Source organism: Lucilia cuprina, chromosome 4 (assembly GCF_022045245.1).
Source record: "Lucilia cuprina isolate Lc7/37 chromosome 4, ASM2204524v1, whole genome shotgun sequence".
Classification (NCBI taxonomy): domain Eukaryota; kingdom Metazoa; phylum Arthropoda; class Insecta; order Diptera; family Calliphoridae; genus Lucilia; species Lucilia cuprina.
In genome coordinates, this window is record NC_060952.1 from 9,786,346 (window position 1) to 9,809,009 (window position 22,664).

At 32.7% G+C, this 22,664-nt stretch overlaps 1 protein-coding gene across 1 annotated transcript in view; it reads right to left on the reverse strand.

Moving 5' to 3' along the window:
• Positions 1-2,626: 2,626 nt before the first annotated feature.
• LOC111680986 (microtubule-associated protein futsch) overlaps positions 2,627-22,664 on the reverse strand; it is a 106,193-nt gene continuing 86,155 nt past the window's right edge. The window contains exons 3-7 of the mRNA XM_046950191.1: positions 20,500-20,538; positions 13,496-13,693; positions 13,151-13,405; positions 3,288-13,089; positions 2,627-3,198 (exon numbers count right to left, since the gene is read on the reverse strand). Coding sequence (XP_046806147.1) covers positions 3,096-3,198; positions 3,288-13,089; positions 13,151-13,405; positions 13,496-13,693; positions 20,500-20,538 — 10,397 coding nt within the window. The 3' untranslated portion in view covers positions 2,627-3,095. The remainder of the gene's footprint in view (positions 3,199-3,287; positions 13,090-13,150; positions 13,406-13,495; positions 13,694-20,499; positions 20,539-22,664) is intronic.

Here is a 22,664-nt window from a genome sequence, read left to right on the forward strand (position 1 = left end):
AATATTTTGGCTATAATTTTCAAATTCTGTACAAATTAACTTTAATATCAATTTGAACATTGCCAGCAAAAAAAGAAGAACAAACAAATAGAATTTACTCCATGGAAGTACTGAAAAGGCCTGATGAAGTAATGATTTTAACACAGGCCTATCATAGGAGGAATGTCGTTTTTATTTTATTCCAAATTCACTACATTTGAAGTCAGTCTTAAGAAGTAATTTTTAAGTTCTTTTTTCGAAAGTTATTAGGACGTACAATTGGAGTATTATAGAACACATCTTATTTGACTCAAGTATATTAGCAAACATAAAAAATTACACGCATTTATTAATTAACTAAAAAATAAAATTGGATTAATTTAAAAAAAATTATTAAAAAAAAGATTCAATTAAAAAAAGGGATTGTTTTCGCTTCTTTTTAAGTCAATAAACATCACTTCCACAGAAGGTAAAAAAAATCACCTAGTGCTACTTTTGAAGTGCTGATCAATTATATTCTTTTGGAAGTACTTCGTTTTATGCTGGGTTGGGATGAAAAATGGGCGACCTTTTTATAGGTGGGCGTAAAGTGTTTTTAGGATAGCAAAGCCGCCGTTCAGCCGCCAAAGATGTTTTTGTAGATGTTGAGTCATATTAAGTTTTTCATTTGGCACATATGTAGTTAATACTTGACTGAATGTTTTTGTAATATTAACGTTTTGCAAATTTTACTCCAAATAACATATTTTAAAAAGTTTTCAAAATACTAATCTTTATCAATTTCTAACCAAAAGTAATAAAAGCATAATGTTTTATATATATTTTTTCATATTTTTTATTATCGCTTTTTCGTTTTGAACAGAATGTTTTTTTTTTTGTTTTATTTATGTATATATAAAAAATTAAAATACAATTTTTTATTTATTATTAATAATTAAAATTTAGTGTTTAATAACTAATAAAAACACTGAATTTTCTTTATTTTTATTTATTTATTTTTTTCTCATTTTAATATTCGCACATATTTAATTAATTAATATCTACAATTGGAGGCAATAGAAAATTAAAATAATAAAATTAATATTATTTAAGCATTTCATTATATAAAAAAAAAGAATTATAAAAAAGTTAAACAAGAGTAGGTTTAAAAAAAGGATATACATATTGTTTAAGAAATAAAAAAAATAAATACATATATAAAAAAATTACTACATAAAACTAAAAAAAGATACATATTTACTTAAAAACTAAAAAATTGTTTATTGCAAAATTATAAAAAATATAAAGAAAAAAAATCATAAAAGAAAGTTTAAAGGAAAAAAGTTGTAGGGAACAAAAACTAAAGCTCAAGTGATTGAAAATTAATAATTGAAAATTAAGCGCAATTGAAAAAAATATATAAAAAATAAAATATTTTGGGTAAATTAATTTCTTAAAAAAAAAAAACAAAAAAACTACATATACAAAACTGTTGTTATTATATTAAGTTTACTGATTGTTATATTATATTTAGTTAATTTGTTATTATTATTTATTTAAAGTACTTGCTTTTCAATCAGTCGAGCATTAGTTTCAATTTTTGTATAAAAAATCCTTACTTGTTGTGTTTTCTTTTTCCACACATTTAATATTAGTTGTTTCTGTGTTACTTTTCTTGATAAAAGGGCGTTTTATTATTATTTGTTTTTTTTTTTTTTGGGTGAGTTTATAGTTAAGTTTTTGTTTAAAAGTACGTTTTATTTTGTTTTTGCTGGAAACTACTAAATAGTTACTAATTTTATTTATTTATTACATACTACTACACTTACAAAATTTCACAATGATACGTAAGATTTTATTTGAAAATTTTATTCTATAAAAACTACTTTCTTTATGATTTTCTTAATATTTCACTTTACGTTCATTAATCATACATTCTGTTTATTTGTTATTAACTATTTCATTTGTTAAAAAATAAAATAAAAACGTAGTTAAAATGCTATTAAAAACGTAGTTTAATACATAGTTGAAATGTGTTTTGTTTTTGTTCGTTAGTTTCGTTACTTTAAGGAAATTATAAAATTGATTTTAAATGTATAATAATTTTTGTTGTTGCTCTTTTATATTAAAAAAAAAGAGAAGACTAGAAGCAACAATTTTTTTTCATTCTTATTTTCTTTATCATTTCATTTGTTGTTTTTTTTTGTTTATTTTATGTATAAAAATATTAATTAAATAATTTATAAAATAGAAACTTATATTTAGGTATCAAAAGGGATTAGCTTATAAAAATTTAAAGGGGAGAAGGGTTTTGGGGGGTTGGTCAGTAAAGGGAATACAATAAAAATTAAAAAAAAAGAAAATTAATTGGTGAATCCTTATATCCTAATCGTCATAACACTATTTCTTGTTGCTCTGGTCATGGGAATCTATAGAAACTTTAGAGAAAGCGCGGTTTATTGAGTCTCTTGAATGTAACGTTTTATCTAAAGTTTCTTGCTGTTTCCCATGGGCAGTTGAACAAAAAACCATGTTACAAGTCTGGGGATTCTATCTTCCTAATCATACTAAGAGTGCTAAATTTTGACAGAAAAAATTTGAAAGTTTTCTATTTTCTCTATGTCAAAGTAAAAAGTTTTTTCTTTCGTGTATATAATTTCTTCGAGTGTATATAAATTTTTTTGTGTGCGTTTTTGTTTTGTTTTTTTTTTCGTGTTCACTTAATTAATTGCACCTATACTATGTATACAGTACAATATCACTGGTTGCTTCAAATAAGCTAATTCATTCGTAATTATTAAATTTGCATCTCAATGGTTTGAATAAAAGAGGGAGTCTAAAAATCGTATGTCCGCTTTATATATTGGCACCTATTTGCTAACAGTTAATTGTTAATTAAAATTTCATTCAAAAATTGTGATTGTTTTCCGTTAAAACTTGTTCAAGTCGTTGGTCGTTATTATATTTAGTGAGTGGAGAAAATAGTATTATTTTCGCAGTTGATTTGGTGTAGTTGTGTTGGAAAACGGATAAGGGGAAGGATTGTTGTGGTAAAGAATTTTTTTGTTTTGTAACTGTATTAATCTTAATTTATATAAAAAATTTAATAATTAGTTTAAATTAGCATGGCTAGGGGTTCATCTTTTGCGACCAGCCGCTACAACAGCCATTACTTGTTGCATGGTAGGTTCAGGAACACAAGCCTGGGGATCACATTTCATTTTACCATCACCGCCGCATCTGATGAAGGCCAAGTAAAAATTAAATAGAAGAAAAAATATTAAATATTTTACAAATATTAATGTTTTTTTTAAGCCTCCAATACTTACGTGCAATTAATGCATGGACCACTTGTTGATTCAATCTTCTCACCCACTCTATATGATCTGCCATTGATGAGACAACCATTACGTTGTACATTATTTCCATAAGAGTGATGTAGGAAATGTGGTGGTAAAGTGGTACTTGTCGTTGTGGTACTTGTTGTAATATTGAGTACGGTTGCCATGGAAACCGGACATTCGTAGCGGGGACAACAGAAACCGGAAATGGGCTCTTCGTGACAACCGGCAATTGGTGGTGGACAAGATTGTTGCAAACAGATGATATCGCTGCGGAAGCAGAAACAGAAGTCGCAAGGATCATCACGTGGTATTTGTTGGGCAGATACATAAAGTTTGCCACCATAACGACAAGTGCCAGGACCAAAGACTTCGCCCTCATCTTCATCAGTGTATTCGTCTTCGTATTGTGTGGGACCATATTGTGGAGGTTTACCATAAATTGGTGGTTGTGGTTGATAGTGTGGAGCAGATGTAGTGACTGGTTCTGATGTCGAACTGCTGACTGTTGTTGTTGCTGTGGGGGTGGTGTATGTTTCTTCTTCCTTGGCGGGAACTGGGGTAGTGTGAGAACTAGTGTCATCAATTCGGCTATCGATAGCAACTGAAGGCAATGTTGTATGATGTTGGAATAGGGGATGTACTGTTGTTGCTGGTTGCAATTTAACTGAGCTAATATCTTCAGCTGCTTCAGTTGATGTTTCTTCAGCAGATTCTTCTTCCTTAGATGCACTTTCTGTAGATTGTTCAACAGCTTGTCCAAGTGTAGGAACATCATGTGCGACCAAAGGAAATTCAGTGGTATCTCCATGACCTTCAACACCTGATTCAACATCTTTAGTTGGCAATTCAGTGACATGTTCTGCAATCTCAGGTAATTTGTCAGTTGATACTGGAGAAACAACAGGCAATTCAGTTGCTTCTTCATGGGATTCTTCTTCAGACTCAACATCTTTAGTTGGTATTTCAGTGATATGTTCAGGTAGTTTATCGGTGGATACTTCATCGGACACAGGCACCACAGTTGCTTCTTCATGAACTTTTTCTTCTGATTCAACATCTTTGGTTGGTAATTCGGTGACAAATTCGGGGAATTTGTCAGTTGTAACATGAACATCGACAGGTAATAAAGTGGCTTGTTCGAGCGATTCTTCTTCCGATTCAGTGTCTTTTGTTGGCAATTCTGGTAATTTATCTTCAGAGGAGGCTGGCAATTCAGTAGCATGTTCACTAGATTCCTCTTCCGATTCGATATCTTTAGTTGGTAATTCTGTGACATGTTCAGATAATTTATCAGTGACCATTTCGCCGCTGACAGGCAATTCAGTAGCTTGTTCATGGAACTCTTCATCAGATTCGATATCTTTAGTTGGTAATTCTGTGATATGTTCGGGTAATGTGTCGGTTGAAACATGCGCATCGATAGGTAATTCGGTGGCATGCTCATGTGGTTTATCCTTTTCTTCCGACTCTGTGACTTCAGTTGGTGTCTCAGCATCATGTTCAGACAATTTATCAGTAGATACTTCAGTGACCACAGGCAATTCTGTAACATGATCGGATAATTTATCAGTGACCACTTCACTGCTGACAGGTAAATCAGTAGCATGTTCATGGGATTCTTCGTCAGTTTCGATATCTTTGGTTGGCAATTCTGTGATGTGCTCGTGTAAATTGTCGGTTGAAACTTGAGCATCAATAGGCAATTCAGTGCCTTGTTCATGTAATTTATCGTCTTCTTCTGGTTCCGTATCTTTAGTTGGTAATTCAACATCATGTTCAGGCAATTTGTCAGTAGATTCTTCAGCGACCACAGGTAAGACAGTGGTTGCTTCATCAGATTCAACACCTTTTGTTGGTAACTCAGTAACATGTTCGGGTAGTTTATCAAGTGATACATGGGCACCCAAAGGTAATTCAGTAGCTTGGGATTCCTCTTCTTCTGATACGTCGTGCTTAGTTGGTACCTCGGTGACATGTTCAAAAAGTTCTGGTAATTTTTCAGCGAAAACTGGTAATTCGGTAGACACTTCATGAGATTCTTCATCTGATTTAGTATCCTTTGCTGGTAATTCAGCAATTTTGTCTGTTGATACTTCGGCGCCCATAGGAACTTCAGTTGATTCTTCATGAGATTCGCCATCTGCGGATTCAGTATCACTAGTTGGCAATTCAGACTCTTGTTCAGTAAGTTCAGGCATTTTATCGGTTGAAACCTCCGCAACAACAGGCATTTCAGTAACTTGATCATGAGATTCCAGATCTGATTCAGTATCTCTAGTTGGTAGTTCAGTAATATGTTCAGCCAGTTCGGGTAATTTGGTAGTTGTATCTGCATGTACTTCTTGCTCAGCCACTGTAGATACTTGAGTAGTATATTTTTCAGTCTTATCAGCATCGTCTTCACTTTCTTCCTCATCTTCAGAGGTTGGTTTTTCAGAAACTGAAACATCGTAGATTTCATCGGCATGAACTGGGAATTTAGATGTAGTAGCTTCAGTATCTTCCAATATTTCAGGCACTTTAGTGATATCTGAAGTTTCTGAGCTTTCTTCCGATGGTTTAGTTGTAGCCATATCAGTATCTGCAGGTTGTTTATCCGTAGAAGTTTCAATGTCCTGGCCAGAAAGTTCTTCTTGAATGTGTGAAGCAGTTGTTTGTTCAATATCTTCTGTGGGAACGTGAGAAACAGTAACTTCAGAAATTTCTTCAGCTTGCGTGGGTAATATTGTAGTTGGCCTTTCAATATCTTCTGTACTCTCTGATTCTTCTTCTGAAATAACAGAAGCTTGAGTAAATGCAGAAGTATCTTCTTCAAGTTCTGGTTGTTTGACAGAAATAGAATCAATATCTTCAGTATCGACAGCTTGTTGAGCGGTAACATGTTCAATTTCATCGGCAGCCAAAGGAGCTTTAGTGACAGAAGGTTCGACATGTTGTTCTTCAGATTCTTGAGTAGTAACATGTTCAAGTTCTTCAGATTCCATTGGTGATTTGGTGACACTTTCCTGTTCAGAAACAGGAGCTTTAGTGACATCGAGTATATCTTGTTCTTCAACCTGTTTATCAGTAACAACTTCAATATCACTAGGAGTTTTGGTAACAGTTGAAATGTCTTCTTCACTTTCAGTCTCTTCCTCAGCAATTGGAGCTTTAGTAACATATTCCATATCTTGAGCTCCAGGTTGTTCAGATGAAACACCTTCAAATCCTTCTAACTCTGTAGCTTGAGTAACAGTTAATACTTCTTCCTTGGATACTTCAGTTGTAACATGTTCACCCAATTCAGTTTCTTCTTCGCTTTCTGATTGTTGATCAGTAACATGTTCAATATGTTCATCAGATACAGGAGCTTTAGTAACGGATAGAATATCTTGTTCTTCTTCCTGTTTAACTGTAATATTTTCATTATCATATTTATCAGGATGTTGAGTGGTGACATCTTCAGATTCTGCCATAGGAGCTTTGGTGACACTTGGAATAACATCTTCTTCTGTTTGCTGAACGGAATCTTCTGATGAAATAGGTTTTTTAGTTGCAGATTCTTCATCTGCAATGGGAGCTTTTGTAACTGGACTAATTTCTTCCTCTGATAATTTATCGGTGGATACTTCAACAGCAGGTTGCTCGGCATGCTCTGTGGTAACAAACAATTCAACTTCATGTTCAACATCTGGTTCATGTGTTTCAGTGCCTATTTCCATTTCTTCACCTTCCTCTCCAGAAGCTTCTTTATCTTCTTCCTCACTGCTAGATTGGAGTGTTGGTATAGAGGTAGCTTCTTCCACACGTTCAGTAACAAATTCGCCAATATGTTGGATCTTGGTTGGCTCAGTGCCAATTTCTTCTTCAGATTCAATAGATTCTCCAGATGCTTCTTCAGATAGATCCAAAGAAGGTTGTTTAACTGGAGATTGAGTGCTTTGAACTTCAATTTCCGCACCTGGTGCAACTGTGGTTGATTCATCGAGAGCACTTGTTGGTTTCTCTTTGTCGGCTTCAGAAACCAAAGGTTCATCTTCCTTCATATCTTCTTCAGAAGAAATTACTTCAGAAGTGGTTTCATCTGATGTGAAAGGTCCGTGTGTCATGTGTTCAATATCTTCTGGTGTATATTCATCTGAAGCGCTAGGAGATTTGGTAACTGATTCTTCTTCAACTGAAGGAGCCACAGTATGAGCCATAGATGGTTCCAATTCACCTTGAGTATCTTCAATTGAGGGTATGGTAGTCTTTTCTTTAGTGGATTCGGTGACCTTTTCAACTGGTGCACTTGTGATTTCTTCTTCAGTGGACTCAGTTTGTTCTTCTATAGAAACATCTGTAGATGAGGTAATTGTGTGGTCCTCTGCCAATTCTTTGTGTTCATCAATCTTATCAACAGGGAAAGCGGCTGTAGTGACGGATATATCTTCAACAACATCATGAGATGGAATATCTGTATGTACTTCATCCATTGAAGGAACTGACGAAGATGTATCAATTTTGGTTTCAAAGTCAATAGGTTTTTCTGAAGCAATATCAGTATTTGAAGGTGTAGGTGTAGTTTGAACTGAAGTTTCGTCGTAAGAGGTTGGAACAACTGTAGTTTGAATTTCTTTTTCTTTATCTTCTATAATTGATTCTTCAGAAGATGGAGCAAGAGTATGTTCTTCTGAGGCAGTAATGGAGGTTTGGGTATCAGGTTGTTCATCTTCTTGAGATTCGCTAATAGGAGTGAAAGGTGTGGAATCTTGAACACCGGAATCTTCAGATGTTTCCTTAAGCTCATCATGAACAATAGGAGCAACAGTATATTCCAAAGATTCATCTCCCATTGAAGTAACTGATTCCACGGATGCTTCATCACTAGTTTCGGAAGCAACAGTAGTGCGATCGAATTCTTCTTCGACTGATTCTTCTTCTCCGGTAGGTTTAACAGTTGCATTATCGCCTTCTGTGGATGGAGCAATTGTATGAACTTCATCTTTTTCAAATACGGTTGGCACAGCGGTAGATGACATATCTTCTTCGGTATGATCTTCTTTTTGTCCTTCTGGAACCGAAGTGCTTGTTGAACCGAATGCGCTTTCAACATTATCCAACAATGCAGCATCAGTATGATCCTTAACTTCTGAAGATATTGTGTGATCTTCGATTTCCTCAAATGGTTTTTTAGTAGTAGATGTTGAATATTCAGAGCCATCCATTGAAGGAACAGCTGTTGTAAGAGTGATATCTTCTTCATCAGTTTCTGCATCGTGATCCCTAAATGGTGCAGCAGTTGTAAATTCTGATATATTTTCGCTTGAATCTTCAGCAGAGTGCTCCTTTTCAGCAGTTGTGAATTCAGTATCCCTAGCTGGAGTTGTACTTTCAGTACCCGCAACTTCTTCTTGTTTTTCAGATGATGTTTCTTCAACAGATGGTGCCAATGTGTAAACTTCATCGCTAGCAATAGGGAAAGCAGTTTGAGTTTCTGATTCTTTGGAAGGTTCCTTTTCTTCATGAGATCCAATAGGAAGAACAGTTTGTGTTTCTTCTGTCTCTTCGGATAACTCTTTATCTTCTTCAGATGATTTAGATGGAAGAACAGTTTGTGTTTCTTTCTCTTTGTCATCTTCGGATGAAAGGGATGGAAGATAAGTTTGTGTTTCTATTTCCTTTTCTTCTTCGGATAATGGCACAGAAGGAGCAGAAGTATGAGCTTCATGTTCTTCAGGAATTTCTTCGGTAACGTCAGCTTCTTCTTCTGTTGATGAGGTAGGCAATGTTTGACTTTCAGGTTCTTCTTCTTTTTCTTCTTCAATTGGTTTAACAGTATGATATTCATCAGATGAAGGTACTGCTGGTGTAGTTTGAGTTTCACTTTCTTCTGTTTCATCACTAGGGACATGTACCATAGAATCTGTTGTGGAATCGACGAGACCATGTGCGAATGTAGTATGTTCGTCCAATTCTTCTTCTGATTGCTGTTGATCAACAGGGTGTTCCGCAACAGTTTCCTTTTCTGCTGCTTCAACTTGAGCCTTTTCAGTAACAATTTCTTGTGGTTCTTGTTCAGATGTTTCAACCGGTACCATTGATTGAGGTACAACAATGTCCTCGACAACAGCGGCTGGTGTAGTAGGTGTCTCATCTTCAGCAATAATATCCTTTTTGTCCTCAGCGATAGTTTCAATAGGAGTTTTAATAGTATGTTGCTCAAATTCTTCTTCGTCCTTAACATGTGACATTGGTTCCTCAGTACTAGCAACTGGCATTTCAATTTCAGGAATACTAACACCTTCAGATGCTAAAGAAGGTTTAACGCTAGTAGTGTCAGATTTTTCAATATCGGCTTCATCTTCAACAGTTGGTTTTACAGAAAGTTTGTGAGGAGCCTCAGTTGTTGTGTATTGAGTTTCTTCATCCTCATCTTCTTCAACTGATTCAATGCTATCTTCACTCTTAGTAGGTAAACCGTCAACATCGCAAATATATGAAGGGCAGCACTTGTTGGTACTAGTTTCATCCAATTTGCATTGTTCAACATTTTCAGGAATATCACATTTAACGCGTTCACAAGTAACAATGCTGCTAACACATTTGCATACAATTTCACATTGGTCAGAAGTAGGAACAATGGTATTGTTTTCATAAGTTTTCTGTCCAACCAAACAATCTCCTTCACCTGGAATAACTGAAGGCAATTGCATATCTGGCATTTCTTCAACATTTGATGGTTCGACACTTGGTTTAATTGTGGCGGATGTTGAAGATTCTTCACCAATTGATGGTTTTTGGGTAGCAGTTTGTTCAACTTCCTCAGTTTCGGTTTCTTTTCTAATATCTTCTTGAACATTTGGTTCTGGTGTCGTAAAGGCTGACATGTCTTCAATAATGACCATTGGACTATCTGTAATTCCAGTTGTTTCTTCAACTTTGTGATCACTTGTTTCTGGCATAACTTTGTGTTGATCTTCCTCTGCTTCTGTAATAATATGAACAGTTGGTGTTGATGTGGTTTCTTGATCGGCTTCTTCAATAGTTTTGTGAGTGGTAATATCTTCTGATTCAAGAGATTCTTCAGTACTTTCGGGTTTATTTTTGTGTTCTTCACCACTTGTTTCTTCAGATTCATCAACAGCACTAGGTGTACTCGAAATGGAAGCCTCGGAATCAACTTTAATAGTTTCTTCTGTTGGAAGTTTCTCTTCAAGCGATGTAGCCATTGTGGTAATATCAATTTTGTCTTCGGCAGAAGATTCTTCTTCGGTTTTATCTTCATCAGCAATCTTAATTGGAGTACTGGTACTGAATGAAATCTCTTCTTCTGAAGGCGTTATGGTAGCTGTTTCTTCTTCTTCTTCAGAGATGTCTTGGGAAACTTCAGCAGCAGATGTTGTATATTCGGAAATAGCGGGCTTTTCTGTGGTAATATCCAATTTATCTTGATCAACCTTGATTTCCTCAGCAGATGTTGTAACATCGAAAGTAGAAGGTTTAACTGTAGTAAGATCCATAAGTTTTGTATCTTCTTCAGATTCTCCTGATTCTCCAGATACTTCTGTAGAGTCTCCTTCGCCTTCTGTTGGTGTGAATGGTTTAGCCGTGGCATATTCTTCTTGTGATAGAGGAATAGAAGTTACAGACTCAGTAGTAGGAACAAAAGTTTCGGATAGTACTTCGTCAGCATGATCACCACTGCCCAATTCGTCAGCAAGTACAGGTTTGTCTTCTGCTGAAGGAATGGTAGTGTGGTCTTCTTCAGATTTAGTAGGAGCTCCTGTGGTAATATCAATTTGTTCATTATAAGCGTCAACTGGTTTTCCTTCACCAGATGCTTCTTCAGACACTTCGGTAGAGCTTTCAATACCTTCTTCAGTAGATACAGAGGCAATATCAACAGGAGCTTGAGTTGGTTCCTTATCTTCTTTTTCTTCTTCAACTTCAGGAGCTGTCGTTGCAGATAGTTGCTCTTCATCAGAAGAAACAGGAAGTTTAGTAACCATATCAGCTTCTTCAGATTCAACCGAGGTTTCGGAAGAAGATTCTTCTTCGCCATGTGGTTTGGTTTCTTCGGCCGGTTCTTGTCCTGTTGTAGGTAACATTGTAACTGCTTCTTGTTGTTCTTTTTCTTCTTCTTCTGGTTTAACATCATCTTTGGGTTTTTCAGTAGATAATTGCTCATCTTCGATAATATCATTGCCAGGAGCTGCTGTTGTGGCGACATCCTCTTCTCCTGTGGTATGAGATTCTTGTTCTTCAGGTTTACCAGCAATTGATACTTCTTCTTCAGCTGTGGGAGCTTTGGTAGATAATTCATCGGCTTCTTCACCAGAAATTCCAGTCGATTGCTCTTCAGATGATTGAACAGGAGCTTCTGTAGCAAACTCATCATGTTGTTGTCCAACAGCAAATGGAATTTTGGTAGCTGCTTCTTCGATAGTCTCAGTTGTATGTTCCATATCCATAGGAGCAATTTTCTCACCAGCTTCCGTAACGGATTCGGTTGAGATACCTTCATCACCAAGAGTAGGTACCATTGTGACAAGTTCTTCTCCGGCAACAGGTTTAACTTCATCGGAGGATTCAGTGGATACTTCTGATACATCTTCACTTGGAGTGACTTCTGAAGCTGATTGACCTTCTACAGCATCAACCGCAGGAATCTTGGTAACGGATTCTTCGTGTTCAGGTTTGCCTTCTTCAGATGTGTCGGTATCATATTCTTCACCACTAGCAGTAGAGTCAGTAGAGATTTCATCAGCAGCAATAGGAACTTTAGTAACTGCTTCTTCATCAGCATGTTCTTCTTCTTGAGCGGGTGATTTAGTAACGATTTCTTCAGATGATTCAGTTTTACTTTCATTATCACCACCAAGAGATAATACAGTTGAAGATTCTTGTAGTTCATCAGCACTTGTTGGAGCAGTGGTAACAAACTCTTCACCTTCAGTTGGTTTGACATATGTCGAAGATACAGTTGTTGCTTCAGTTTCATCGGAAACCTTAGTAACTGATTCTTGTTCAGCGACTTCTTGTTTTTCTTGATCCTCAATAGTGGTAATTTGATGATCAGGTAATTCATCAGCACTACTTGGAGCAGAAGTAACAAACTCTTCACCTTCAATAGGTTTGATATCTGTCGAAGATACAGTTGTTGCTTCGGCTTCTTCAGAAACCTTAGTAACGGAATCTTGTTCAGCATCATCTTGTTTTCCTTGATCTTCAGTAGCGGTAATTGGTTCATCAGTTGGTTTACCGATAATGCCAGCTTCTGTGGCTTCTTCCTTTTCTTCTGATTCACCTTCAGTTGAGGGGGCCTTAGTTGCAGTCTCCTCTTCATCGATATGAGTTTGCAATTGCAAATCTTCTTCGGGTATGGCACTATGAAGATCCTTGACTGGAGCGGCAGTAGTAATCTTTTCATTTTCATCGAGGCTACCATAAGGCAAGGTAGTGGCTTCAATAATTTGTGTAGTGGCAGTGTCGTCTTCGCAAACATAATTACTGGGGCAACATTCACCTTCAGCTGCAGGCAAAGCGTGGCATGTTTTACCATTACCATTAAGCATAGGCATATGACATTCTTGAACGGCACAAATGATATCACCACGCATACAATAACAGTTTTCACAAGCAGTTTCGCCAGCAATGCGAGCACCATCAGCATATAATTCGCCATTATGAACACAATCGGTTGAAACAGAGGGAGACATGGTGCTGGTAAGAATGAAACCTGTAGTAGGACGTTCAGTGGTTGTGGTTGTAGTAGCTTCAGTTGTGGTAGAATGGTCTTCCAATTCGAGTACGTCGTTTTCGTGGTCTAAGAATTTAGAAAAAATAATGTATTATTGTTTTTAAGTAAAATAAGTAAAAGTATTTACCGCAATTATAGCGTACTGGACAGCAAGAACCCTTATTGTAAATTGGAGTGCAGCCATCAATGTGTAATGTACATTCTTGCATTAAACAGGACGTACGATTCTTAATACAATAACAAAGTTCACAAGGTTTGTTGGGATTTGATGGAACTTGAGCACCTTCCAAATAGAATTTACCATCAATACTGCAGCCAAACTTCTCAGGGAAACTCAATTCTGTGCCAGGTACGGGAGCAATATGAGCAACATCGACAGGAACTGCGGGCAGTAGGAAAAAGAAGAAAATAGGAGAGAGATAACATTGTAAATTACAAAATAAAGTAATTTTCTTTAGTTAACAATACTCACCTTCGGGACATGTAATGATTGGACAACATTGATCCTCACGTTTCTCCACTATGCAGTCATGTCCAATGGGCTTGGTGAACGGGCATACACGCAAATAGCACATGAGCATCTTATTGTGGCACGTACAATTCAAACAGGGCTCATTTGTCATGATTCTATCGCCTTCATTGTAATGATTGTAGTTGTAGTAGCAGCCTTCTGCAAGAAAAAAAAAACAACAAAAGTATATAAAATGAAATAGGTTTTATAATAGAAATACTCAGGAATTACAAATTGTTAGTCCATGGTAAACAAATTTGGAATAAATTTTTTGCTTGACTTGATTATGTAAATTGCCTTAAAGTTAAGTAAGTGTTCTTTTCTATATGATTTCAAGTCGACCACATGTATACGAGCGGCTTATTCTTCTTCATAATGGTTAATAACATAATCAGTTTTTTTTCTTTCTTGCTTTTCTTTTAACTGCCATTATAAAAATATTAGTTGCAAATATTTGTTTTTCATATTACACTAATAGTTTGGTGGAAAATTATAGTTATTTGAAGCATGTGGTTTGAATTACTTAAATTGTTTTTTGTTAGAGCAGCGAGTAATTTAGCTAAGAACACAATGTTATAAAAGTTGAAGGAAAAATATTTTCATACAATAATGAGACAATGATGTTAGATTTTTCTCTATATTTTTTTGTGTTCGTTCAAATTTGATATTCTAACTCCGTAACCTTTATTGTGTTCTATAGTTGATCTAAAACATGCAATCTTTTTTTTTGTTTTCTTCTATTTATTCTTTTAAAATATATGCATTCAATTGTTGGCTGTTGATTTATTTGTATTTCTGACATCATGTAATGAATTTATGTTTCATATGTCAAACGATTTAGAGGTCTTCTGCTAACAAAGAGGAGAAACCGAAAAAAACCCGTGTTGAACATATGAACATAGGTCTATACCGAAATGGTTAACTAGTTATTTAAAACAAACCACTTTTGGTAGCCTCAAACTAGTTTATTCTTTATAGCATAATTAGAGGCGTAATTAAATCCTTTTAATTTATTCTATATTTAAACTTAATTATTTTTCTTGCCATAACTAAGCTTTTCAATTTTTATTATTTTTTGCTATTTCGTGTTTTATTTACAGAAAAATATTCTTAAAATAATTCGCATGTTTTTGAATTCATTTTTTTCGTTTTACAATTACAAACTCATGTATATCTTCATCATTATGGAAAGGTTAATCATTATTGTAAGTGTCTGCCAGTGTTTTTATTATTATTTTTTTACTACAATTTGTATCTGTATCTCATCAATGTTGTATGTACTTCTCTACCTACTTGCATAATATTTATTATGTTCTAGTTTAGTTTTTGCGTTTCTGTTTTATTTTTTTTTGTATTATTTTTGTTTTTATAGGATGATTCTCATGCACTTAACCTTAATTTGTTATTAAAGGTACATAGATATATATATTTTACCTTGATAAAAGTGTATAGTTTTTATTATAAGTGGGAGATACTTTTCCATACTAATGATTATCAATGCAATAAAAATACTTGGAAATTGTAAAGTTTTTTCCCCCGCCCAAAGTAGAAAAATAAATAGTTCAAGGCAATGAGTATTAAGTTGTATGGAAAGTATGCCTAGAAAGCTCTTTAAGAAATATGCTTATTAAGAAAGTAGTAATGTTAAGATACGTATTGAAAGCGACCTGTTTCGATTTCCAGCCGCCACTAATCATTATCAATTCATTATCAAGATTCTAAATGAAGTTTAAAGTTAGGAACTTTAGCCATTTCAAATAGGAACTATTGTGTAACTGATTTACATAGAGTTATTGCTTAAACTTCTTCTAGTTCAGACATATTGAGTTCAGACTTCTTCTAGTTGCCACTTGATCTAAGTCCTTATTTTTCTAGTAACTATGATATAATCGTATTTAACCTTTTTTAATTACATTATACATATTACCATCAAAAATTGAGAGGTTAAATGTTCTACTTATTCATCAGTCATTAATATAAATAACATGCTTTAGTTTATGTTAATTTATAAAAAATAAAAAAAAACAAAAACAAAATATTTTAATATTTTAAATGACAACTTAATACATCTTAATCTCATCAAAAATAACCTTTTGTTTGTAAATCATAGTATAAATTTCATTGTAAAATTTTCTATACGAAACAAGTGTGTGACCACAAAAAAACAAATAAACATAATACCACAATTGTTTTTCCGTGTAAAAGTGACAAATTGTACAAATAATTATAGATGATAATGGTTAAATTAAGCTGGAACGTGTTTAAAACAACGACTATGAAATGTTTAAGATCCCCTCCCCCCGAACTTCGCTTAAACTACAGCATTATAATTTAATAATTGAATGGATAGATTGTGGATAAATAAATGAATGAATGGATGGATGGTTGGCTAGTTGGTTGGATGATTGTTGTTGGTCTGTTGTTGGCTTTAGACGTAGATATAGAAATACAGACAAGATAATGACATTATAAACGGCTACTTTGTGTACAACAAAATACGACATTTACAACATCAGTGGTAATATTATTTATATTATTGCAAGTGTTTTTTTTTTTTTGTTAAATACCCGTTCATAATCATAAAATATTATGAGTAACTAGAGACTACCATGTGACTTAATCTAAAATTCGCTATATCACAATTGGTTTAGTTTTTTTTTGTTGCCGCAGCAATTTCCTATGAGACTAAATGCTGGTGACAGTAGTTGTAGCAGAGAGCGGTGTTTTGTGGATATTTATGGACAGTGGTAGAGATTTGGAAAAAAAAAACTGAAAAAAAGTTTTTAAGTTTGTTTGATGCAACTTAAAGTATTTAGTTTGAAGGGTTTGGAAAATGTTGAATATTATCAAATTTGTAAGCTTGTTTGATGCAACTTTAGATAGTTTGAAATGATGCATATAAGTTGGAACAGAAGTTTTTAAAAAAATTAGAAAGCAATACAACTTTAGGACGTACGTCAGGATTGGAAAATGACTTAAGATTACTATAGCAATCTGTTGAAACATAAGTTAAAAGTTTAGGAATTTGTAAGCTGGTGTGATGGAACTGCAGGTAGTTTGAGATCATTGGCTGAAGTTCGATGTTAATTATATGTAGCAACAACAAAAATGTTTGATGTCCTTTAATACATTTTGAGAGCATTCGAAGATTTTGGTTGTTTATCAAGCTTATGTAATCTGTTGAACTTAAATCAAAATTTGTGTTTTAGGCTTGTTAAATAGTTGAGACCATTTTTAAAATATAATTTGTAAAAAAAAAATAGTTAGTGATAATTTTAAACAATTTCGAACCACTGTGATTACTAGACTCTCAATTGCTAGACCTCAACAATAACAGCAAATAAACCTTAAGAGATTTAATGCCACATTAATTTGGCTAATAAACTACAGCAACTAAAACAACAATAACAACGTTAATATAAATTTAAGTTATACCATGAACTCAAGTAATAATATAGACATCATACAACAAACTCAGCATTTATTTAGTTGGTGTCATACAAGTGTATAATCGTAAATACATATATGTATGTATACAATATGTATGTATATTATAGTAAAGTAGTCACAGTAAATTAATACTTGATGCTATTTCGTTTAGGCTCTTTAATGACTAATGGGCCTCTTATGGACGATTACTATACGCATTTTAATAAAAAAAAAATAAATGAAATGAAATGACACTCAACAGCCAAACAGTCTATAGTCCGAGTTAAATATGACTATTGTTGTTCGCTACGAAAGCTGTTGGCTGTTGTAGTTAGCAGCGAAATGCATTTAACAGCAGCACGTGCATTTAGAGGCGAATAAAATAAATAAATGCCTCACTACCAATTTTCATATTAAATTATAGTTAATATCCCAAACGTGTTGATTATGTTATCATTTTGTTTGTATGTTATGGGAATTAAAACGTTTTCTTTTTTTTCCTCGCTTTATTTATAATAATTTGAACTACTTCAGGTTTTGTTTTCTTTAAAGAAATTTGTGTCACATTCTTTTTAATCAATCAATTAATCATTTTGCACATCTTAAGCACGTTTTTGTTCTATATAAAGTATTTTTTATATGAGAATAAAATAGACTTAAACTAATTTATAAGATGTTTATAGCCCCTACTCTTTCTATTATGAGTAGGGTATATATAAATACATACATATGTTTGGCATTAAGTTTGTAATTTCTACAATTCAATTTTGCGATCTATAAAGATGAGCTTGCCAGAACGGGATCTGCCCTTTATATCTACAACCCTGTTAGGTTTTATCAAAGAGTATCTTCAGATTTTATCTTCAAAAGGCCGAAATTAGGTGGAATAACCTAGACACATGTAAAAGGGCCAATGTATTGTAGCCATCTTTCATTGAGAAATAAGAAGATTCCTTATAAACCAAAGTAGATGGGATGTATAGAGATTGAATAATGCCCCATTTGCAAAGAAAAGAATGAAACGGTCTTCCATTTTCTCTGTGACTCTGGATTTAAGCTTAATGGTATCCTGAGATTTCTCCCTGCTACAGATTGGATCTAACCAACCAACCATAAAGTATATACTCCAATAGATAGCGAGATCGATTAAACGATCCTTGAGTTTGTTCGTGTGAATTATTCTACCATAAATGATTTTTAGAAACTTTCTATTTATAATAAAAAAATCGGCCCAAAAAAAAAATTAGCACAATTCTGTGATAAATCTTTAATTTTGATTAATTAATTAATTTAAAAAATTTTCTTGAGTATTTAAGTCAAAATTGGATTTGAAATCAATTTGACTTTAGATGTTAAGTAGATAACAATCAGTGTTAATTCTAAAAGAAAGGAAATTGACAATGAACTAGTGCGGTAACTAGTTCTTAGTAGCGAGTGCTATGTTTTCTGTTAATAAACGCTTGTCGCTTAACGCCTTAATTGTAATTCTCTTAATTCGCATCTTTCTAACATTGAATTTTTATGCATATTTAAATGTTTTTTTTTTAATATTATTTCTGTGATAATATTATGACAACTTGTTTTATTTGCTTAGCAAGCTACTGTTTTATAATTTGTTTTTCAAATTATATATTGTTAAGTGGTGATCAAAGTGATTGGTCAGATTTGTTTGTTTTTGTTTTATTTTAACTCCCGCAAAACGTGATTTTGTTTTCTCATGTTTAACATTTAATTGCTTATTTAACACCTCATTATTTAGAAGAAGGAAGACAGACAGACAGCCAGTCGGTTTGTTATATCGGCGTTTATATATGTATGTTTAAAGTTTTGTTATAAAGTTATTTATATACATTTTTTGACTGGTTTATCTCTGTCAATTGTTGGTGGGTACGAATGAATCGCTTTATATTTTGTTTTAGGTTATTAACTTTTGTGGGAGAATTTTTTGAAATAATTATTTTCAAATAATTGGAAGTTTAATTGTGCTAGTCATTTTTTGTATAATGTCAAAGTTCAAGGTGTAGGATGTGTTAAATAATTATAAATAATTTTATTTAAATAAGTTGCTACATATTTTTTCTTGTTATTGAAGTTTATTTAAAGAGTAGTTGCTTTACGCAAGTCTATTGTATCGATTTAATACTCTTTTCTTTTGCCCTCTGTTTAAAAACTGCTGCATACTTTTGGCTCATAAGCACAATCATGATTTTGTTTTTTTCGAAAAATTACGCCGAATTTCTGTGTAGGTGTTTAAACTTAAACTAGTTTAATTCCTTTACATTTTCGATATAATTTTTTTTTACAGTGTAACAATAATTTCTCATAATGAAATAAATTATTCTAATAAAAAGTAATTGTTAATTTAAAAAGCAATAAATTTGAAATAAATTAAAATAAATCTGAAAGTTATTAACAGTTAGGAAAAAATTAAACAAAACTTTACATATTTACTTAAAATTAATAACAAAATATCTCACAAAAATTAAGTTTTCAATTTCTTTAGAAAATTCTAAACAAACTCTACTGATCCCTATAATTAACCGGTATAAGCTCTAACATCTTGCTTAACATACACTTCATATTAACAACACACAGTCTCTCTTCCCCATGAAAATGTGTTTAATGCAATTATAATTTTTATGAACTATTTCCTTTTTGTGTTTAATCCAACATTATACTAACGGTCTTTAGGTTGTTAAATACATAAATGAAAAACTCTGTATAAACTTAGCTAAAAATCGCAGTTAATTCGTATGCAACAATCGTGGATATCATGTGATTTTTGCATTAATCTTGAAACATGAATGTAATAAAAGGATTTATTCTAAACCCCACACTTAAAATTCTAAAGCGAATAACAAGGAATAAAAATAACATTAACTATGCAACAGGTCTTTTACATTTCATAACATAACTCTAATAAACTAACTGGCAACAACTGGTGGCAGGCAAACAAAATAAAAAAACGCATGTCTGCCTTGTTACAACAGAAGGTAGTCATCATAAATTTCCGGTAATCATGTAACGAGTACTAGCAAAAAAAAAGTGGAAGAATTATTATGTAACATAAGAATTGTCGTACGAGTATGTACTTGCAACAAGTTGCATGTGGTTTTAATATATGTATTTATTTGTTTAGGGAGTGTTAAATTTGGATTATTTATAAAATTAATTTGTGGTTGTTTTATGTTAAACATATTTTGAGATTCTTTTGCCTAGCTTTGGGCTTATTTGTATTTATTTTGCAAAGCATACTTTTGGGCTTCCTACAACTAATATAACTGCATTTGAGACTAACCAAAACCATATAAAATGAATCTGAATGTAATAAATGCAACTAATTTATTGGAATTAAGGAAAAGATCTTGACATTCTTCTACTTATTGACTTTTTTTATTACATTAGATTTACTAAATACCCTAGCATATTTTTCGGCAATTTTCTTTAACAACTTAAAGAAAATAATTATAATTACAAAATCGTATACATAACCAAATGTAGGATTTTTTAAAGTAACAAAAATTAGACACACTTACCAGTATATTGTTGAATTTCTGTGTAATCTTGTAAAGGAGCTGTAATGAAGAAAGAAGAAAAAAAAAATTAATTAAAATGTTAACGAAAAAAGAGCTTTACAAAAATAAGCTAAATTAATTTCTTTTAACAATAAACTACTAATAAATTAACAAAACGTCTGTTTTTGCAGCTACTAAAAATGGCAGAAACGTAAATAATCTTGTTGCTTGCAACAAAATGTCCAACAATAAATTTTTTTCATTGCAAAGAAAAGAAACAAACCACCGTTTCTGGTTCTTTTATACCGAATATATATATAACAGAAAAACTATAATCTCTAGTTAAAAATCTTGGACGACGTAAAGACAGTACAATTTTGTTTCTTCTACTACATACTTGATTCTTTTAACACTGACTTTCTTCTTCTTATTTTTCTTGATATTCGTCTTTCTTTTATCTAATGACCAATTTGTTAGAGGCAAGAATTTTAAACTACATTTCACAATAAAATACAGCAGAAGAAAACCTGAAGAACATCTTCATTTTTGCATACTTAGCACGCGTTCGTAACTATAAAATGTATTTCATACCATCAACGTCGTAGACACATTAAAGATGTGCGATATAGTATGCGAAAGATACTTGTTGTAACATTACTACGATCCGAGATGCAATACGATGCGATGTCAGTTACAGGTACAATACCAACATACTACGTACAGGAAATGAATGCATTTTAAACATTTAATTCACATGATCAAAATAATGATCAAGTCAAACAAGTCGTCCGACAATGTTTAGTCGTATCGTATGTATGTACTCTCTAACTTAGACGTCGCCGTTTGTCATAGCGTGACTGTTAAATATAGAGTTTTGTGTCTGTATTTTTTTTTTCCAAAAGAATAGAAATAAATTTAAAAGATTTAAATTTTTTATAAAAGAAATTAGAAAAGAATTTGTTGTTACATAAATAAAATTAAAATCGGTCATATATCAATGCTATAAATAATAGTGGAAATTATTGCTTTTAGTTAAAATTAAATTAACATTTTTTTAAACAACCTTAATGAAAAGTATTACATTAAAATCAAAAACAAAAATTACATTAATTTAATGAAACTTCTCTCCCTCGTTCTTTAAGAATATGCCTACTCATACAATGCAGTGCAATTTCGTTTAAACAAATTGCTTAAAATTCTTATTCAAATTATTTTCATATCTCTTGAACTTGATCTGTTTGCGTGTTAAAATTTTTTTCTTACTGTCTTTATGATTTCAGTTTTTTAAAACAAATCCAACTGACAATATGAGTAGGCAGTCAGTGAAATGAAATGCTTAGAAGAAGTGAACTCTTTGCATTTAACTATTCATATTATTTGTATCATATCACAGATTTGAAATTCTCACAATTTGTTACAACTACAACGAGTACAATTGTAATTGATGTTGTAAAAGAAAAAAAAAATAAATCTACTACAATATCTTGTTCACAAGACTGTTATACATTCAGCATAAATGATTTGACAAATTATGTTTCAGTTGGCTGGCTGTCAGTATGTCTTTCATGTTACAAGAACTTTTTAACACTTGTTGTACGATCATTTTTTGTGTTTTTTTGGATCTTGTAATGGGAAATTTTTGAATTCTATGTAAATGATGTTTTAAAAACCAAGAATGTATGCAATATTATATTCCTAATTTTAAATTTATTTAGAAATTTTAATTGTAAAATAAAAATTTAAGATTTCTATTGTTACATCCACACTGTCTACTTAGTAGGCAACTAAATAAGTTGATTGACCTTTGCTGCAATTGCTATAGCAGACTGGCAATATTTGCACTCTAAAAAAATGTATATGTATATAAACAACAGCAACATATAACCATAAAAAAATCTGCAGCATTGTTGAATTTGTTGTTATGGCTAAAAAATATAAGAAATAGAACTAAGACTACGCCACCAACTAACTACCCATTAACCGAACAGAAGACACAAATACTGGGCTTGTTAGTTGTAATGTTTTACCACGGGTCTGTCGTCTCATCTATCTAAACAAAAGAGCACGCGCAAACACCGTATTACAACTAAACTTAACATTTGCCTTTAAAACAAATATACACACTTTTTTCCCAGTATTTTGTCTAGGCTAAAAATATGTACAACAATAATACATACATGTAAAAA